At 39.5% G+C, this 19145-nt stretch overlaps 1 protein-coding gene across 2 annotated transcripts; it reads left to right on the forward strand.

Moving 5' to 3' along the window:
- The first annotated feature begins 2302 nt into the window (after nucleotides 1-2302).
- Nucleotides 2303-19136, forward strand: nr2f6a (nuclear receptor subfamily 2, group F, member 6a). 2 transcript variants are annotated; one of them, XM_028472535.1, is made up of 6 exons: nucleotides 2303-3006; nucleotides 6567-6893; nucleotides 8365-8459; nucleotides 11114-11451; nucleotides 13142-13388; nucleotides 15000-19136. In XM_028472535.1, the coding sequence occupies exons 2-6, from the start codon at nucleotides 6625-6627 to the stop codon at nucleotides 15272-15274; spliced, it is 1224 nt and encodes a 407-aa protein (XP_028328336.1). In that variant the 5' UTR covers nucleotides 2303-3006; nucleotides 6567-6624; the 3' UTR covers nucleotides 15275-19136. The 2 variants fall into 2 exon arrangements, with proteins under 2 accessions (XP_028328336.1, XP_028328337.1); XM_028472536.1 differs by having other exon boundaries at nucleotides 11117-11451.
- The last annotated feature ends 9 nt before the right edge of the window (nucleotides 19137-19145 follow it).

The following is a 19145-nucleotide window of genomic DNA, read 5'->3' on the forward strand; positions in this document are numbered from 1 at the left end:
ATATAATTTGTATGAGGAAGAAAATAGGTTTTAATTGTCGGTTTCAGGCCGGGCTCTGATATAAATACCTAATGTCTGTCAGACATGCAAGTTTCACTTTTGCTTTGTCGGGTTCTGGTCAAAGCTGGAATAAGGTTCATATCACAAATGGTCTGTGTTTAAAAGCAAATCGGCACCACAAATACCAAAACTAAATATTTGTCTCTCTTTTTCTTTCTCCTCTGCACCTGCTCATTCATTCTATGTTTGGTTTTTTTGGTCGACTAATCACTATGTGTGCCATAGTCTTGGTCGACCAACCATGTCCTTGGTTGACTACAGCCCGAGTGGGAACGCTCATCATCCTAATCATACTAATAGTATATAGTAAACATCATATACTCATTGAGGACTTGTCCACACGTAGCCAGATATTTTCATAAATGTATATCCACCGTCCTTTGTTTTAAAAAAAAGTTCCATCCACACCAAACCGCGTAAATGTGTTATCCACCAGTGAATGGACATCACTCTCTGTTATTGGCAGCTTTATGTATTGGGGTCCAAAGTGCACCGTTATAGCTTTACACACCTGCCTAACAATGTTTGAGACCCGGTCCATGTAGAAGGCCTGTCTGGTGTGAGTCCGGCCCATCCATAGTCGATACAGCGGGGCACCGGAGAGGGTAAATGGCGCAGACGGAATGCACCGAGCAGCACGGCTGGAAACCCACCCTGCAGCATCCCCTGAACCCCCCCATCCCCACGAGCAGCCCGCCCCGCCACAACAGGGAGCGGCCACGCAGCAGAGAAACCCACTTCCGTCCAGGCCTGCACAGCCCCACAATACAACACCGTCCACAGGGAGGTGGACCCAACCCCACCGACGAGAGGACGTCATCAGCCGCTTAAGCAGGGCCACCCCGCCAGCCACAGACCAACAAGCAGGCGTACCAAAGCACCCCCAACCGCTACCCCACACCAGTACCGCCAGCCCAGCCCCCGAGACGTTTGAAACTTAAAACTCCAGTTATCAGTGTCCACACAAACGCATAGCAGGCGTTTTCCTCAAATCCACACTTTGGTCAGAGTTTTTATTAACCTTCGTTTTTCATGAAAAAAAAAAAAAACTCTAGTTGCGTGTGGATGATATCAGTTTTGCAAGATACCCTGCTACGTGTGGACAGGGCTTGAGTCTGTTGTACGTTAGAATGAAATTTCAACACAGCCAGCCTTTGTAGGTCCGATGTAAGCTCTACTCCTACTTGTGTTCTGAGGAAGTGTCTCTGCTATGGCGCTTATTCTGGTTCACTGCAAAATCACACTGCTATCTATTGGCCCTGCATGTATACCAGGGTTCTCGACGCTGTGATTTTGACCCCCTTCTTTGTGATGTCGGCCCCTATGCTGTGTTTCAACCAGCGTAGGGTTTTTTCTGTTGTTTTTTCCTTTTTTAATCGTTACTGTCATAATAATTGTTACATACTGGACACACAATTTAGTAGTGCAGGTGTTGTTTTAACTCTTTTTAATCTGCATAACCGAGAAACGCATACAAGGTCTATTTAATTTGCTCGGGTGCTCCATAATGTAAAAATAATGAAACTTTAGCTTTACTTCACAAAAATTGGCCCTCAAAATGCAGGAACTAGTTAGTGCCCCCAGACCCCCCCCTACAAAACGAGCCAAGTGATCCTGCTGGCGAGAACCATGTATACTACATCATTTTTTATATTTCCTTGGTCTCATAAAAATACAGATTGTTTTGAAAACGGTGCTGTGTGAATGCGAAACGTTTTTGGAAACTGAAGCAAAACGTTGTCGTGTAAACGGGGCCTCAGAAGAAAAAAATGCGGAAAGTTCACGCTTGTAATGTTGCTGCCATGTTTGCTTGTTGTTTCTTAAATAGTTTTAGTTGTGATGAGAAAACACCAGTGATTGCTCTCTGTGGAAGACAAAGACAGGAGATGAGCTGCGTGTGTGTGCGCGCAGTGGAGGGGCTTCAGGGTAATCTGGTTTGGTCGGCCTGGTTTTTTCGGCGGCCTCGGGGTCGTGCTCTCTGCATCTCTGAGGAGATGTCCTCCACATTCTTCTTCTGTGTGTGTGTGTGTGTATACACGTGTGTGTGCTGCCCCACACACACACACACACACACACACACACACAGCCCACACTCTTTGCTCTTTGACTCCTATGGCCTTATAAGGCAGCAGGCGCCATGGTAACCACGGGGCTTGAATAGCAGTGTTAAATCCCTGGGAGCACACATACACACACACAGACGCCCCCTCCCCCTCTGCACACACACACCACATCTCTCTAGCTTTGCTTCATCTCTGTTTTTCTCTTGTCAACACACACATTTTTAGTTTTAGTGAAAATCAGGGAGAGGAGACGCAGACTGGAGCAGAAATCCTGCCATTTTCAAAATATCATAATCAGATTATTGGACCGAGAGGGAGGGAGGGAGGGAGGGAGAGAGAGGAGGGAGAGGAGCACCCATCGCTCCCTCCCCCCTCTTCTGTTTTGCCTGATCCTACACACACACAGAGGCAGAAGAGAGAGAAGCAGCACACAGGGCTAGGCCGCAAGTCATTAGTTCTTGATGGGCAAACACTGACAAAAGGCGAGAGAGAGAGAACGTTCCACCGCTTCCTCTCGGTTCGTGTGGACGGTCGGACGCAGCACACGGAGGTTCTCCCTGACGTCGCCACCGTCCAGCAGCACTAGCACTACTTCCTTGTGTGTTTTGTGTGTGTGTGTGCAGGACCTGCTCGCGTTCTGTGTGTGTTTTTTTGGACTTGAGGGCGACAAGACAGTGAGTGGTTCCACTGATCTCTGACGTGGACATTACATTCGGATGTGGAATATCTTCATCATCATCTTCTTCACCACCGTGGGTCACAATGGAGGGGCTAGTGGGAGCGTTACGGCTGCAGAGTAGGAGAGCGGTGGTGGCGTCCTCGCTGGATGGAAGGAGGATCTAGGTTTATTTACGAAGAGAGAGCCGGCACATCACACAGTAAGGTAAGGCTGGTCAACACGTATCGTATCATGGTTCTCTAGGTTTAGGTGAAGGCTGTGGTGGTGATTTAGGTGTGAGGGTTACTTTAAGTAATGGTGGTCAAGCGTCTCTTCTCTGTGAGCGTCACACACTGATGATGAGGTCCTTTTTTTCTCCTCTCCAGCCATTACTGAGGCTACAGACGCAGAGGAAGCACTGGTTTTTCATTTTACTGTGATGTCTGACCACATTGTTCCCCGTGGAAGGAGCGCAGGCTAAGCTAGCTTTTAGCCTTTAAAGGGCGAAAAAAGGAGGATCACGTACAAGCTAAGCTAATCAATAGCGGATTTTAAACTTGGTGGCATGCAAATGTGTGGAAAAAAGGAAAAAAAAAAGTTGGAATACTGAGTGTTTCCAGGTCATAGTTTAGTGGGCGGAGACTGAGCTGCTGCTGTGTTTTTCTCTTTTTTTTCTCTTCTCGTTATTGTTGTCTTTAGTTTAAAGCAGTGGTTCCAAACCTATTTCAGAATCAGAAAAGTTTTAATCCCAAATAATAAATACAAAGGATGGATATATATATATTCATATATACAAGTACTGCAGGTAATATTGTCTTTATACAAAATGACTCCAAAAACACAAAACTACAGAAAAGGATGACAAAACATAAAAAAACCTCCTAAAACCAACAAAAAAATAAATAAAAAATATGAAAAGACTCAAAACAAACAACAGAACAGAAAAATACACACAATGACAAGAAGCTTGTTGTGTCCCAATTTTTAAATAACAAATTTCTCTTTTTAAACCCAAAAATTTATTTATGTGTTATAAAGTAGCAATAAGTTTTATTTTAACTAGATTTATATTGGAGAAAGTGAAAGTATGGAATACAGTTGTTTGAGATTGTGTGTGAATAATTATTACTTAAGCTCTTTGAGCTTTCTGCCTCTTCCTGCATCTATTTCTGCGATATTATGTATTGTGCAAAATTACAAATTATTTTTTATAATATATATGTAAATTACATTTTCAACAATTATTAAAAAAATAAAAAATATATATAAATCTATAAAAATATTCACTTTTTACTTTTACATGTGGCCCTCAGTCTAAGTTTTATTTTTTTTTTTAGAAAATACACAAAATGACTCCAAAAACACATAAAAGGACAAAAAAGTACAGAAAAGGACAACAATACACAAAAAGACTAAAAAAACACCCCCAAAAGAACAGAAAAATACACGTAAGGACAACAAAAATGACTAGAAGCTAAATAGCAGATTGTAAACTTGGTGGCACGCAAATTAAAAAAAAAAAAAAAAAGTTGGAATATTGAGACCGTTTCCAGGTCATAGTTTAGGGGGCGGGAACTGAGCTGCTGTTGTAATGACACTTTAAAGCAGTGGTTCCCAAACGTTCCCTTGTCGTGACCTCATTTCAATATCACAAATTTCTCTTTTTTCCTCAAAAATTCGGTTTTTGATCATGTTTGTTCTACTGTGTTACAAATACACCAGTGCACCAGTATCAGTGCACAAAGTAACAATAGGCGGCAGCTCAGATATTTTTTATTTAATTCAATTTTAACTAGATTTATATTTGAGAAAATGAAAGTTTGAGAATCTGTAGTGTGTACCCTTTGTTGTTTGGTTATTTTGTTTCAAGACCAAATAAATAAATAAATGGACCAACTGATTTTTGTTTTATTAATTTAGAACCAGAAACAGGAAAAAATAAAAAAGCAGTTTTTCTGCTTTAAAATCAAATCTTGTTTTGTTTGTGTGATATTCAGATATTTACGGGGAAACTAGGACAAGAGCTTTATGTTTTAATCTCACCACACAGAGGGGACACACAGACGGACTTTTATTCTGCTACGTTTGATAAAAAATGATCTTGTATCATGTTGACTGATGGTAAAGGCGTAATTTGTGTGTCGATGACGTTTCATTTAAGAGTTATTGATGCTGGAAGTCTGAATCTGTGAATATCTGCCAACTTTACCAAACAGTGTTACAGTCCAAATAGTATCCAGATAAACTGGTGACTCTGCGGACTTTTGCTCCCGAACATAAAAAGAAGCAACGCATAAGACACATTACTGGTGAATTTAAACGTTAATACATAAAGTAATGAAAATCAAAAAATGGATGTTGTGTAAAACATGCACATGATATGTGAAACCAGAGGTGGTGTAACGACTCTACTGGTGCTCCTTGTGTCTTGTGATCAACTTCCGTGTGTGTTGACTGCTGCCGTTAGCGGTATTTATAACGTGCAAAATTAACATTTTAACTGCCCTCAAAAAAGCTGTAATTATATTTGAAAAAGTGTCAAACTGTATAAGTTTTAACATCTATATTGTTCATCGCACCAGCCTCACAGTCGATAGCCACCTGTTTATCTGAATACTATTTGAGTCGTAACACCGTGAAACAAAACATAAACGTGAGCAGCTTTTTACGAGCTAAAACATCCACAGACTGAATGAAAACATGAGCAGGACCAGGAAACTGCTGAACTCTATCATAAACAGTCCTAGTGTGTGAGGAGACCTGGTCCAGGACCTGGGGAGGGAAACCAGGTGGAGTGAACTTGAATTCTCACTCCATTTCCCATCACACAAACAAAACAAGTTTTAAAAAAAAAAAAAACAGAAAAATGCTGCTCAACTGGTTTACGGTTTTTCTATATTTCTGTTTTGGTTTTAAATCAGAAAAACAAAAATAACCACACTGTTATTTTGGTTTTGAAACGGAATAACCAAAGAACGAGGGATACACGGATTCTTGAGATTGTGTGTTTGGTGTTTTAATTAAAAAAAAAAAAAAAAAATATATATATATATATTATTTAAGCTCCATGAGCTTTCTGCCTCTTCCTGAATCTATTTCTGTGATATTATGTATTGTGCAAAACAGTTGAATAAAAATAAAGTTATTTTATAAAAAAATAATTTTTTAAAAATGTGATAAAAAAACCTTAATCTGTGTTTTTTTTTTAAATTTTATTATTGACATTTCAGGCGACCCCACATGGGGTCACAACCCCAAGGTTGAAAAACTCTGCATTATTGGCAAAAAAAAAATAGACTTGAATCATTTATTTTTTTTTAAATATACTTTTAATCCGTTTAATTTATTTTATTATTATGAGACATTTCAAGTGAACCCAAAGTTGAAAAACCCTGCATTATTGTTTAATTGCTTTCTGCCTTTTTCTGTATCCATTTCTGTGATATTTATGGTTTTAAATCTGTAAAATAGTTTAATAAAAATAAATAAAGACTATTAATCCCAGAGGGGTAATTAGAAAGACAGAGCCACATAAAAAAAAAAACAAAAAAAAAAAACAAACACACGCAGAAAACAAGGAGTACGACTACACAAAGATGTTGTAAAACAAATGAAAATTAATTTAGAAATAAAATTTAAACAGTTATCTTTCATTATTAGACATTTCAGGTGACCCAATTTTATTTCCAGGCGACCCTACACGGGGCCCCGACCCGAGGGTTGAAAATATCTGATTTTACAGGCTAATAATACATAAGATTAATAATAATCATTTACCTGCCCAGCACCCAGAGTTGTTGTCTGGCGGAGACCTTTTCCTCCTGGTTGGTGGTGAAACAAGCGATGGCCATGGTGAGCGGGGGCTGGGGAGATCCTAACGGAGGAACCAACGGACTGGGGGACAAGGCCTACCTGAGGGCCGAGGAGGAGGACGGCTCTCCGCAGGCCGGGGGTAGCGACATGGAGGCCGGGGACGACGATAAGGCGTGCGTGGTGGACTGCGTGGTATGCGGGGACAAATCCAGCGGGAAACACTACGGAGTGTTCACGTGCGAGGGATGCAAGAGCTTCTTTAAACGGAGCGTGAGGAGGAACCTCAGCTACACCTGCAGGTGAGGTGCATTATGGGTAAAAGGAGAGACAAGCTCGCGCTAAAAGTTATTAGCTAGGTAATTTATTTAATTTTTAAGCTTTTTAAAACGATTTAAAAAAAATCTTTATATCTATTAATTTTTTTTTGTTTGTTGTAAAATAAAATAATAATGGCCGTGACTAAATGTATCCATAGACTGCCACTCTATGCATACCCAGCGTCCCTCATTGGCCAGTTTGGGACACGTGATAGGTGCATCACGTGACTTAAAGTTCCGTCAGTTTTATTTTAGCTCATATTTATTTTTAGCTACCCCGCAAACCCTTTTATTTTAACCCTAACCCAGGAAATACCCTAAAATGTTTTATTTTTGTGGAAGTTGCCATGTTACCATGTCATGCCATGTCACGATCTGAGTTTACCTCCGTACTGAGATTACAACCCTAACCTAATCCAATAAACAAATAAAACACGTGTCTGTTCACTTTGAAAACAAAAATATACAAATATGAATTATTGTTTTTTGCAAAAATTCATTTTCCAGTAGTGTGCGCATGTGCATATACAATCTGTACGACGCACACTCAGTGACACCGGAAAAGGTCCGGCAACGTCATCAGTCGTACGTGTCTATAGACACTTTCAATAATAATAGTAAAATAATTTCAATTCAATTCAACTTGACTTTATTAGTAAACCTTCGACTTTTATCACAATATTGTATTTTGAGTTCGTTTTCAACATTTTGTCTTTAATCTTGTCTTTTATACTTTACTATTGACATTATAATTCAACTTTATTCACGAAATTTCAATTTTATTCTCAACATTTCGACTTTATTCTTGATATTTCAACTTTATTCTTGATTTGCCCAAAATTATTTTCTCCATCCAAATTGGGGCAACTCTCACCCCCGGGGTCACATGTGGCCCTTAGTCTAATTAGGAGTGAACTCCAGAGTAGATGCACAAAATGACTCCTGAATCACACGAAATTATAGAAAAATACACAAAAGGGAAACATAAATTTGAAAAAGACTCAAAAACACAAAAGGACAGAAAAATACACAAAAAAAACAACATAAAATACACAAAAATGACTCCAAAAACAAATAAAATGACAGAACAATACACAAAGGGACAAAAACAAAACCACACAAAATGACAACAAAAAAAAAACCCAAAAAACAAAAATACACAAAAATGACTCCAAAAACACATAAAATCACAGAACAATACACAAAAGAACAACAAAAGGGCTCAAAAACCATACAAAATTACACAAAAATACACAAAAATAAACAAAAATGACTCCAAAACACAAAACAAAATACACAAAATGACAGGAAAAAATAACAATAAAATTACAACCAAAACACACAAAACAAAGAGTGTAAAGCTTGCAACCGGTGGATTATTTATTTATGTTTTTGTAAACTATACATTTTTTGTTCAGTATGAAATGGCAAACTAAACTCTTGTCATTTCCAGGTCAAACAGAGAGTGTCAGATCGACCAGCACCACAGGAACCAATGCCAGTACTGTCGTCTGAAGAAGTGTTTCCGCGTAGGGATGCGCAAAGAAGGTATCTACCACGCTCCGTGGAGCTCATGTCATCATTTTTCATTGTGGATTATGTTTCTGCTATTATTACCTTCAGATTCAACATCATTCGTTATTATTATCTCTCCTCATCCTCGTAGGGAGCTTTGAAAATGCCACTCCTGCCTGAACGTGGAGCTCCTATCATGGTGGAACTAGTCGTGCTTGTCAGGCTAATGCCACGTACTAAGTGGCCTAATCTAGTGTCTGCATGAGAGTGAGTGAGAATGATCCAGCACTAAGACACTGCTGTCTCAGCATTAAGCCTAAAGCTGCACAAATCACTTACAAGTTTGGACTCAATCAGGAAAAAATCCATCATGTGTCGACTTCCAGTGAAACGGCGTAAACTATCAGCTAACATACCTACAGACATGGACGGAGGCTGTAAAACGTCTTTTTTCTGATAATCCCAGCTCGTAAACTATGCTAATGAGACACATTATAGTTCCCTGTAGGGTCAATCCCTCCACAGGGAGGTCAGAGGTCAAAGCCAGCGACCCTGCAGCATTCCGACGTCTGCTTTGGATTCAGGGCGTTTCTCACGGACAGTTTAGGCAGGACAGATGCAGTGGTTCTCAACCTTTTCAGACAACGACCCCCAAAATAAAAGAGGGCTTTTTGGGGCCCATCCATGCAGTCAGCAAAATTATGGTCCATTGTTCTATGAATCTGTGATAACCACATTTATTTGCATAATATCCACTCTTATCCAGGAAGTTTATTATCATTTGCGTCATAGTACTGTATATAGTCATCTTAAAGTTGTTTTAATCAGAAATAAAAATGGGTTAGAAATGAGCAGAAATGTTGGAAAAGGTAGTTAAATGGGATTTTAAAATCCACTAAAAGTTGCAAATTAGAGTGGCCAAAAACAGAGAGAAAAAGTAGTAATAACGGTTCAAAGTGTCAATATTGGCTTAAAAGTGGCAGAAATGGGGAAAAATGTGTTAAACTGGCAAAAAATGGGTTTGACAAAGCATGAATGTGGCTAAATTGGCAAAAACAAGCATGAAATATGGCAAAAAGAGATTAAAAGTGACAATAATTGGTCAACATATGTGACAGTAGGTACACAAGTGGTGGAAAGGGTTTATAAGTGTTGAAAATGTCTTGAAAGTGGAAAATGTGCAGAAAAGACATTGAAATGTAATGAGAAGTGGCAGAAATGGGAGTACTGTAGAAAAATGCATTAAAATGAGCAACAATATGGCAAGAAAAAGTGATGAAAATTGGTTAAAATATGATAAGTTTGGTGTAGTTGTAGAAAAAGGATAACAAAAAAAAAAAGCAAAAATGGGCTCAAATTGTTCAGGAAACATTCTTAGTTTCTAGCGACCCCCTCCCAGTGTCTCACGACCCCAAATGGGGTCCTGACCCAAACCCTGCTCTAATGAACAAGTCTCTGCTTGCTAACCCTGGCTGGCTGTTTTGGTTTTGGTGCTGATGTCGCTCTGTCACGGTTCTCTTCACACAAAATGAGACCATTTGGTGCTCAGAGAGCAAATCTCCTCCAAAATTAATATTTTAAAAGTTTAAATGTTAATGGAAAGCGCTTCTCCCCAATGCCCTCGCCATGTAGGTCACCTTTAAGAATATTTCTCTGCATTGGAGTGTCCTCGGTCAATTATGGCTTCCTGAATTATCCTCTAAATCAGCCCATTTTTTATTTTCTACCATTTATCTGCAACTACACCAAACTTGCCATATTTGAACCACTTTTTCTTGCCATATTTTTGCTCCTTTTAATGCATTTTGCTACATTACTTCAATTTCTGCCACTTCACCAAATTTCAATGCCTTTTCTCCGCATTTTTATAAACCCCTTCCACCACTTTTCCACCAAATGTCACATATGTTGACCCATTATTGCCTCTTTTTACCATATTTCATGCTTATTTTTGCCAATTTGACCACATCCATGATTTGTCATGACCATTGTTTGCCAGTTTAAACTAATTGTTCCAATATTGATACTTCAAACCCTTTTTTACCACTTCTCTGTCTGTTTTTGACCACTCTACTTTGCAACTTTTGAACAATTTTGGTGGTTTTTAAAATCCCATTTCACCACCTTTTCCTCCATTTTTGGTCACTTTTAACCTATTTCATTTTTGATTAAAACAAGGATTTACATCTTTAAGATGACTATAAACTATAGCACAAATAATAATAAACTTCCTAGATAACAGTGGATATTATTCAGTTGAATAAATACATAAATGTGGTTATCACAGATTCATAGAACAATGGACAATCATTGTGCTGACTTTATGAATGGACCCCAAATAGCTCTCCCCTCTAGTCCCCTGAATAGATGGCCCTGTCTCCACATGACTGTTCTTCAGTGTTCATGTCTGTGTTTAACCACCTTCAGATACAATGGGGGTCCCTTCCCTGGTCTCTGGAACCTTTGTTTGGGGGGTCTGAAAAGGTTGAGAACGACTGCTCTAAAGGATTTGCTCCCCGTTGATAATGTCATTTTTTTTATAATTCCCCCAAACAAACACTAAATTAACATTTGTTCCTCTTGGTTTTCTCTTCCACACCTCCTCCTTCACCTCTCCTTGTCTGTCGTGTTTGTGCGCGTGCGTCCCTCCTCTTTTTTCCACCCTTTGTCCCCCAACCAAACTACAGCAGTTCAACGCGGTCGCATCCCTCCGCAGCCAAGCCTCAGTCCCTCCATCACACCCATAGGTGGCGCCAGCGGCATCGGAGGAGGAGAGTTCTACAACAACAACAATAACAACGGCGGAGGGGGCGGCGGTCAGCCCGTGTCAGAGCTCATTTCTCAGCTGCTGCGAGCCGAGCCCTACCCCAGCAGTCGCTACGGGCACCAGTACAACCAGCAGGCGGGTCCCGACAACGCCATGGGCATCGATAACATCTGCGAACTCGCCGCCCGGTTACTGTTCAGCACCGTGGAGTGGGCACGAAACATCCCATACTTCCCAGAGCTGCCAGTGTCAGACCAGGTCAGCGCACTGTTCATTATGTATGACTAAAAATTAGGGGTGTAACGATTCATTTTAACAATGATTCGATTAGAATCACTATTCGTTGTTGCCGATTCGAATCATCGACGATGTCGGTTAATTTTGAACAATTTGATTCAAAATCAATTCAGTAACTTTTTAGCCAAAAATATTAATGTAACCATTGTCCGGGCCAGATACTATTTAACATATTGTTTTCAGGAAAAATTTCACCCACTGAAATATCAAGTGTGTATTTAAGCAGAAAAATCTTCACTTTCTTGCTCCACTACTAGTTTATTTGTAATGCAGGTTTGATTGATGATTTTCAACACTTTTCCTTTTCCTTTCCACTCCGTTAACATCAATCGCATCCATGGAAACCAGAGAACAACTTTTTGATGTCAAATTTTTCAAAAGTCAATGAAGGACATTAGGTATTAGAACAGGAATCATTGAGTTGTACCTCAGTGTGTGACGGCTGTGACCAACTTTCATGTTGTCCATTCCACTCCGTTACCACAAAAAGGTAACGGAGTGGAAAGACCTTCATCATTCAACCCCATGATCAACAAAAATTAGTAGGAATTAAGCTTGTAAGTTGCAACAATAAAATGTTTGCCCGTATACATGTATTAAGAATGCTCTAAGGGTCAGAACAGACCCAAGTCTTGTTTAATGTACATAAACTAGGAAGAGAGTAACAAAAATAATAGTTAATAATACGTTAACAATAAAAATTGCATTAAACCCCCCAAAAAGGACACATTAATCTGTTTATTGACGGTATTTTTAAATTTACCAGCATGTTTGGATTCCATTAAGCTTTTTGAAGAGAAAAAAATGTCAGTTCTCTGTGAAAAATAATGAACAGTTCGGTTTTTAGAAATCTGCTTTAATAGTAACGTTTAAGATATATCAGGTTGAACAATGCTAATTAAATCTTTAATAAATGCCTCAAGTCTTATGCTTTATCTGTAATCGATTTAGTTGCCTAAATTCCAAATGTCATTTATTTGAAATAGTGTAATAGTCCTGATGACTAAATTTAGACTAAAATTAAGTTACATTTTAGTAAAAAGCATATGGCTGTTTGAAATTGTACTATACACAATGAGTACATACTGTCTACTATATACTATACTAAGTATTATTAGTATGGTGCACGTTTCCACTGAAGTATACTCCCAAGTTTCCCAAGATGCATTTGGAACCTACAATGGCTAAAACCTGAATCACACTGAGGCTAAATATCTCTGTTGATTCTCCACCTTTGAAGGTTCTGAAAACCTTTGAAGTGAGAAAGTGACCAAGTAGAATATCAACATGTGCTCATTTGATCCATAAAACTCACAGAGACACATTTCATGCCGACTTTTCACGTATTTTTTGAGACCCTCCATTTGCTACTGACTAAACTTCCAGTTAACTTCAAAACAAAAGTGTTAAACTAATGGAAGACTAGAAGTGATTTTTTTGGCTTCAAGCCAGTCCCAGATTGATTTTACGTTCCGCTCGCAATGCATCATAGGGTGGTTGAGACTAGTGTGCCCACCGTGCATACTTAAAAAAATGTCCCGATATTATACAATGACGTCAGACTTAGTATGAGTAGTACGTTAGCGTGAGATTTTGAACACAGCCTTTGATTAAAACTAAATCCGAATGTGTGTTATTACCACGTCCACAGGTGGCGCTGCTGAGGCTGAGCTGGAGTGAACTCTTCATCCTGAACGCGGCCCAATCAGCTCTCCCGCTCCACATGGCTCCCTTGCTGGCCGCGGCCGGCTTCCACTCCTCCCCCATGTCGGCTGAGCGCGTGGTGTCCTTCATGGACCAGGTGAGGGTGTTCCAGGACCAGGTGGACAAGCTGACCAGACTGCAGGTGGACTCTGCTGAGTACAGCTGTCTGAAGGCCATCGCTCTCTTCTCTCCAGGTGTTCCTCTCTACTGTTTTACTATTGATGTCACATGATGTGTGGGACTCCGGTGAATAAATGGCTGCTGTGTTTGTCACACTTAAGGCAGACATCGGCAACTTGGACGAACTTTGTGTGGTCCCCAAACAAATACCAAAATGTGTAAATCAATAAGTTTAACAACATGACATTCACCAAAAGAAGTTCAGAAACACACAAAGAGACAACAAATAAACAAAAATGATCATGAAAACACAAAATATCTCCCAAAACACACACAAGACTGCAGAAATATAAAAAACAACAAACGAATAAACAAAAATGACAACAAAAACACACAAAATATCTACAAAAACACACTAAAAGTGTAAAAAAAATATACAAAAACACAAAATATCATTAAAAACACAAACAAAATGACATCAGAAATGCACAAAATAACCACAAAGTATATCCAAAAACACAGACACACAATGATTTCAAAAATACAATACACAAACCTAACAAAAATGACACTAAAAACACACAAAACCACAACTTGAACACACAATGATGAAGGTTGCCCATATCTGTTTTAAGCCAACAGATCAAATAGCAATTGTACCATGTGACTGTGGTTACCATGAGACTTCATGATGATGATGTGCAATATCACAGGAAATTTGACATGTCAGTTTGTTACACTCTAGTCTAGACACTTGGCCACTCGTTTTACAGAAAAACTACCATGAAAATGTGCGACATGGTCCCAAAACATGTCAGTGAGGCTTTAGTCAGTGTCGTTTAGCTTTTTCCATTTCATCTTCAGTGAAGTCCAATGAAAAAAAGTCTGAATCAGAATCTGTAAATCCTGTTTGTTTACGTAGCGTGAGCTTATGAGCAAAATTTGACACATTTGTCAGTTTGCTACACTTACTAAACATTCAGTCGCCCATTATCCGGGGAAAATTAGCATGTAAATGTTTGTGATTGTGCTAAAACATGCACGTGAGACATTTTTCTATCATATTGAGGTCTGATTCTAAATAAACGTCTACTGTAGTTTCCATATCACAGATGGAGCTACAATGAGACTCTTGTTAGGGTTAGGGTTGCTGTGGCACCATCTCCTGGTTAATTAGGGAAAATGCGCAGACGGTTTTGTGGTGAATATCTACTTTTAACACTTACGACTACTGCATTCGTCATTGGTTTGCCCCTGGGCCGTTACTATTTCTAAAGAGCCACCAAGGTTTCATATATTACTGCAGAGGAATGGCTCAGTTCTTAATGCAGGGGTCACATCTCATAGTTCAGGCATTTCCAACTAATTTTAGTTCCAAGCCGGCCCACAGGAGAACATAAAAATAACTAATGAAGTTCTAGATATCTCAATCCTTCCATGTACACAAATTCAAATCAGTCAACTTTCCTCAAATTATTTCACCAAATTAAATTAAACACTGGTCAGAAAAATCAAGGAATCTTGAAGTAAAGATCCTGATATCTGAAATCTGTCACTTACTGCATGGATATTGCCGATGTAGAAGTGCAAACTAGGGCACTGTAACATTAAAAAAATGCATTTTTTTTTGCCTCGTGCCTCAGTGTAACTTATCCCCAACGTCTCTTCTTCGTCTGTCTGCTCAGACGCGTGTGGTCTGACGGACCAGGTGCACGTGGAGTCCCTGCAGGAAAAGGCCCAGGTGGCTCTGACCGAGTACGAGCGCATGCAGTACCCCAGCCAGCCTCAGCGCTTCGGACGGCTTCTGCTGCGTCTGCCGGCCCTGCGGGCGGTCCCCGCCAGCCTCATCTCACAGCTTTTCTTCATGCGCCTGGTGGGGAAGACGCCCATCGAGACGCTGATCCGCGACATGCAGCTGTCGGGGAGCTCCATCAGCTGGCCCTACGTGCCGGGACAGTAGCTCCCAGGGCCCCCCCCCATGGGGAAGTCCATCTGTGATGTGCCAGTTGGCCGTCAACAAGAACTGGAACTACTCGACTTCCCCCTTCAAAGGTGCCAGACTCGAGCTCTGCTGTTGCCAAGACTTCAGCTCTGACCCAACAACGTGTTACCATGACAACAGACTGCCAGCTTCACTGAGCTGCAGAAACATTGCCAGGACCCACTGGGGGTTTATTCTGACCCTTTTTAAACCATGACTTGATGATTCACGAACGTTTAAAAAAGGAAACGCGTGGAATCCTCGCTGCTCCGAAACAAAAACAAAAACCAAGGAAATGTCACCAAAGTCTATCATTTCACACACTGAGATGGTTTTTATGATGAAAGAGGAAACAGACTGTGACCTCCTCCACCAACCCCCGAGCACAACGTGAACCTCTTCTCCAAGTTCAAGAAGTTTTTAAAAAAGAAAAGCCACATCTAACACGATACTGGACTAATACCTCACGAGACATCCAAAATGTCCTGAACACAAACCTTTGTACATTTTTTGTTCACCGGAAATCGCCTTCCTTTAAACAACTGCCTTGTTTTTCCAAACAGGTATTTGGGACACCTTTGACGGCTGAGTCGTGCAACCATTACAAGCATTTGCATCATATGTTGTTTTGTTTTTGTTTTTTTTAAAAAAGAAAAAACCTAAAGTGATCTTTGGTTCGGTTTTAACGATACGTGTGAGAGATCTGAAAGCTGCTTAACCACGTAAAACTGTTCCTGTATGGAAGCCAAAAGTTGTTCTCAGAAATCCTCCAATTTGGATTTAATCGCAAACAAACTTCGAAGGTAGAAACTGGTTTGACGCATTGCATTGTGAGATTTGGAGTCATGTAGAAGAATGCAAAGACGGCGCCGCAGTAGAAAAGATTCTTGTTTTTACTTCATTCCTACCTTGATTTCTTGTGTTTCTTCACCATTGATTCACTTTTTGTTCTTGTTTCTTAAAGAGATTCTTCACTGTTTATATAAGTTTGGCCTAAAATCTACTAATTAGAAGATCTATGGCTAAAAAAACGCATTATTATTATGCACCGTATTCATTTAATTGCCCTGTTGAAGACGCACAAACCCTGAGGATAGAAGTCATTTTAAGTGGAGTGCTTCAACAGTTCATGATTTACTCGCTAACTTCAGCCACCAGAGCGTGTCAGCATACTGTTTAAGGGAGAGTAAAGGCCCCTTATGAGAGCTCTTCTTCTCTGCTTCATTGTCTACTACAGAACCGTAGATTTGGAACTGTCGTCCCCTGCGGTCACATATTTTTTTTTTCTGTTTTTATCCTCTTCTGGTAAACAAAAGAGGTTTACATCAGCATCTTTAACCTTTTCTGTTTTTTTTTAGAGCAACCAAAAGCAGCACAAGTTGTCATTTTGACCAAAAAAGCTGCTACATGATCTAAAAATCAGGCTGAATGCTTCACTCCAACAGAAAACACTGGGATGTTTAGAGGTAGTGGGACCACGTGACATCATCAATCACATGATTTCAAGATGGAGGAACAAATGCTCCATAACTGTAAAGTAGTCCCATTTTCAAAAGTTAAAAAAACAAATATGGTGCATAATAAGGAGTTTTGTTAGACATGGATCTTCTAATAAGTGCATTTCAAAGATTTTAGGCTAAGTTTGTGAAAACGGTGAAGAATCCCTTTAAGGCACAACTTTCAACCTGTGAAAACAGCAGAAATGTCACTTTGGCTGAGTTTCTGGAGTCAGTAGCTGATGAGAGAATTTACTTTTGGATGAAGTACAGGAACAATTTTAAAAATGTGATTCATGTGATTAAGCATCTTGAAACTCTTTTTTTCTAATGTAAAGACAACAGGCCAACATAAGAAAAAAACAACCTCTAAATTGCATTTAATAGGATTAAACTACGAAGACTAACGGAGTTTGAGGAGCGTCGCTGATATCAGAAGGTTTAATGCTAACACTACGGGCCCTATTTTAACAGCTAGTGGTGCAAAGGTAAAATGGTGATGATTGGATTGAGATTTCTAATCCTACTTTATTTATTTCATCTTTAATTACAGTGTAATAGATTTCATAACATCCAACGTGATCTCACTGGGGATGGTGAAACGGTCACGTAAATAATCTATTGCTTTCTGCGTGCCAACACGAATTATTCATGTTTTTCATGCTGCACGGAATTAATTTCAAACTAACTAATATCCTATCTTCCAAACTTAATCCTAATCCTAACCCAATAGGAACTATATCATCCAGGCCATATAAACTATGTGGATTTTCTAAATTTGAAGAGAATTAAAAAAATAAATAAATCATAGAACGCTAAATGGAAAATAATATCATATTATAACAGCTAAGCCATGTTTGAAATATTTCCACGGGCCGCTGCTGCTGAACTCGATTAAATTCGGAAATGCAGAGTTCCGAGTTTACTGGAACGCATCGTTAGGTGTTTCTCAGTCAGCTCACTTCCTGATTGGCTACGTTCCAGTTCCAAGTCACAAATCGCAGAGGTAATGAGTCGTGAGTTGTCGGCTTTCCTCACATTAATGAGGAGTTAGGATCGTAAATATCAGAGCTGATTATCTGGACAAATGAACACTAATCACACCTTAATGGGGCTGTTTTAGTCCTGATTTCCCCCTTTCCGATCTCCTACTTGAAAAAAGTGACTTGAAACGCCACCTGGGAAATGATCTGATATTATTGCGGTTTGCCATGTTTAAAATATGTCGTCGGCTTTCCTCAAACATGCATGAGGAGTTACGATCGTAAACAATGAACAAGTTTCGGAGCCGATTATCGGAAAAAATTAACTCTAAATGCACCTTAATCAGGCAGTTTTTGTCCTGATTTCCCCCTTTTCCGACCTCCTACTTGGAAAAAGTGACTTGGAACGCCTTATAACGCCAACTTTAATATCGATTGTTGGCCCCACCCCATTTCAGAGCCGATAAATTCACTCTTAAAACACCTCAAAGCACAGGATCATCTGATAGGATAATTGATAAAACATAAAATAATCTGGAGTTTGCCATCATCGGAAATACGTTGAAATAACTTTCAAATACGACATCAGTTTAAATTTTTTTTTCCAAGAAGCACAAAAGAAATGAGGAAATTGTGTCAGCACGCACAAAATAAATAGATTCATGTGACAGTTCCACGATCCCCATGAGATCGCGTTGTAACATCAGGTGAGGAAAAATATAAGGCGATCAAATGGGGTCATCAAGATAGAGTCCCCCAGATTCCAGTATATGGTAAATTTGCTCCCAGGGGGAAGGATATGTAATAAATGTGTATATATTCCGAGTTTTTTTTGTTTGTTTTTTGTTTTGCATGTTCTAATGTTGGTTTGAATTCTATTTTTACCTCTTTAACATTGTGTACGTTAAGCTTCTTTTTCTAGCGTTGCTTTCATCGGTAGCTCCTCCATGTTTTCTACTTGGGCTGACATGAAAATAAATACCTCGTATAACTAGAACATACGATTACTTGGGCACTTCGGCGCGCTCACCCCTACTGATCCGGCGGGTGAGGATACGGCTGCTTTTGGGAGAATTTCAATGCCAAATAATGATGAGATGTTTTACACGGGATGGGTTTGACCAGGATTTACCTCACACGGGCCAATCAAGAAGCCGCTTTATGAAATCCCTCGTGTGGTTAAAAAAAAAAGAAGAGTTTTAAAGGCAGTCCAACACGTCGTCACAGCATTTATTAAAAAAAAATAAAATACTAAACACAACCGTCAGGCCTTTTAAAGCATTACTTTATCCGTAAATCACAGAATAATGTTTAATAAAAAAAAAAAAGAAAGAAAAAGAAAAAATGATGTTAATGTCTGATCTTTGTGTT

The sequence above is a fragment of the Gouania willdenowi genome, chromosome 17 (genome assembly GCF_900634775.1).
Source record: "Gouania willdenowi chromosome 17, fGouWil2.1, whole genome shotgun sequence".
In the NCBI taxonomy this organism is placed as follows: domain Eukaryota; kingdom Metazoa; phylum Chordata; class Actinopteri; order Blenniiformes; family Gobiesocidae; genus Gouania; species Gouania willdenowi.

What these genes read in the sequence shown, in the direction of transcription:
- nr2f6a (XM_028472535.1), top strand. Translation starts at nt 6,625, where the DNA reads ATGGCCATGGTGAGCGGGGGCTGGGGAGATCCTAACGGAGGAACCAAC. An exon ending in AACCTCAGCTACACCTGCAG is followed by an intron (nt 6,894 to 8,364) that starts GTGAGGTGCATT and finishes TGTCATTTCCAG; the next exon opens with GTCAAACAGAGAGTGTCAGA. An exon ending in AGCTGCCAGTGTCAGACCAG is followed by an intron (nt 11,452 to 13,141) that starts GTCAGCGCACTG and finishes CCACGTCCACAG; the next exon opens with GTGGCGCTGCTGAGGCTGAG.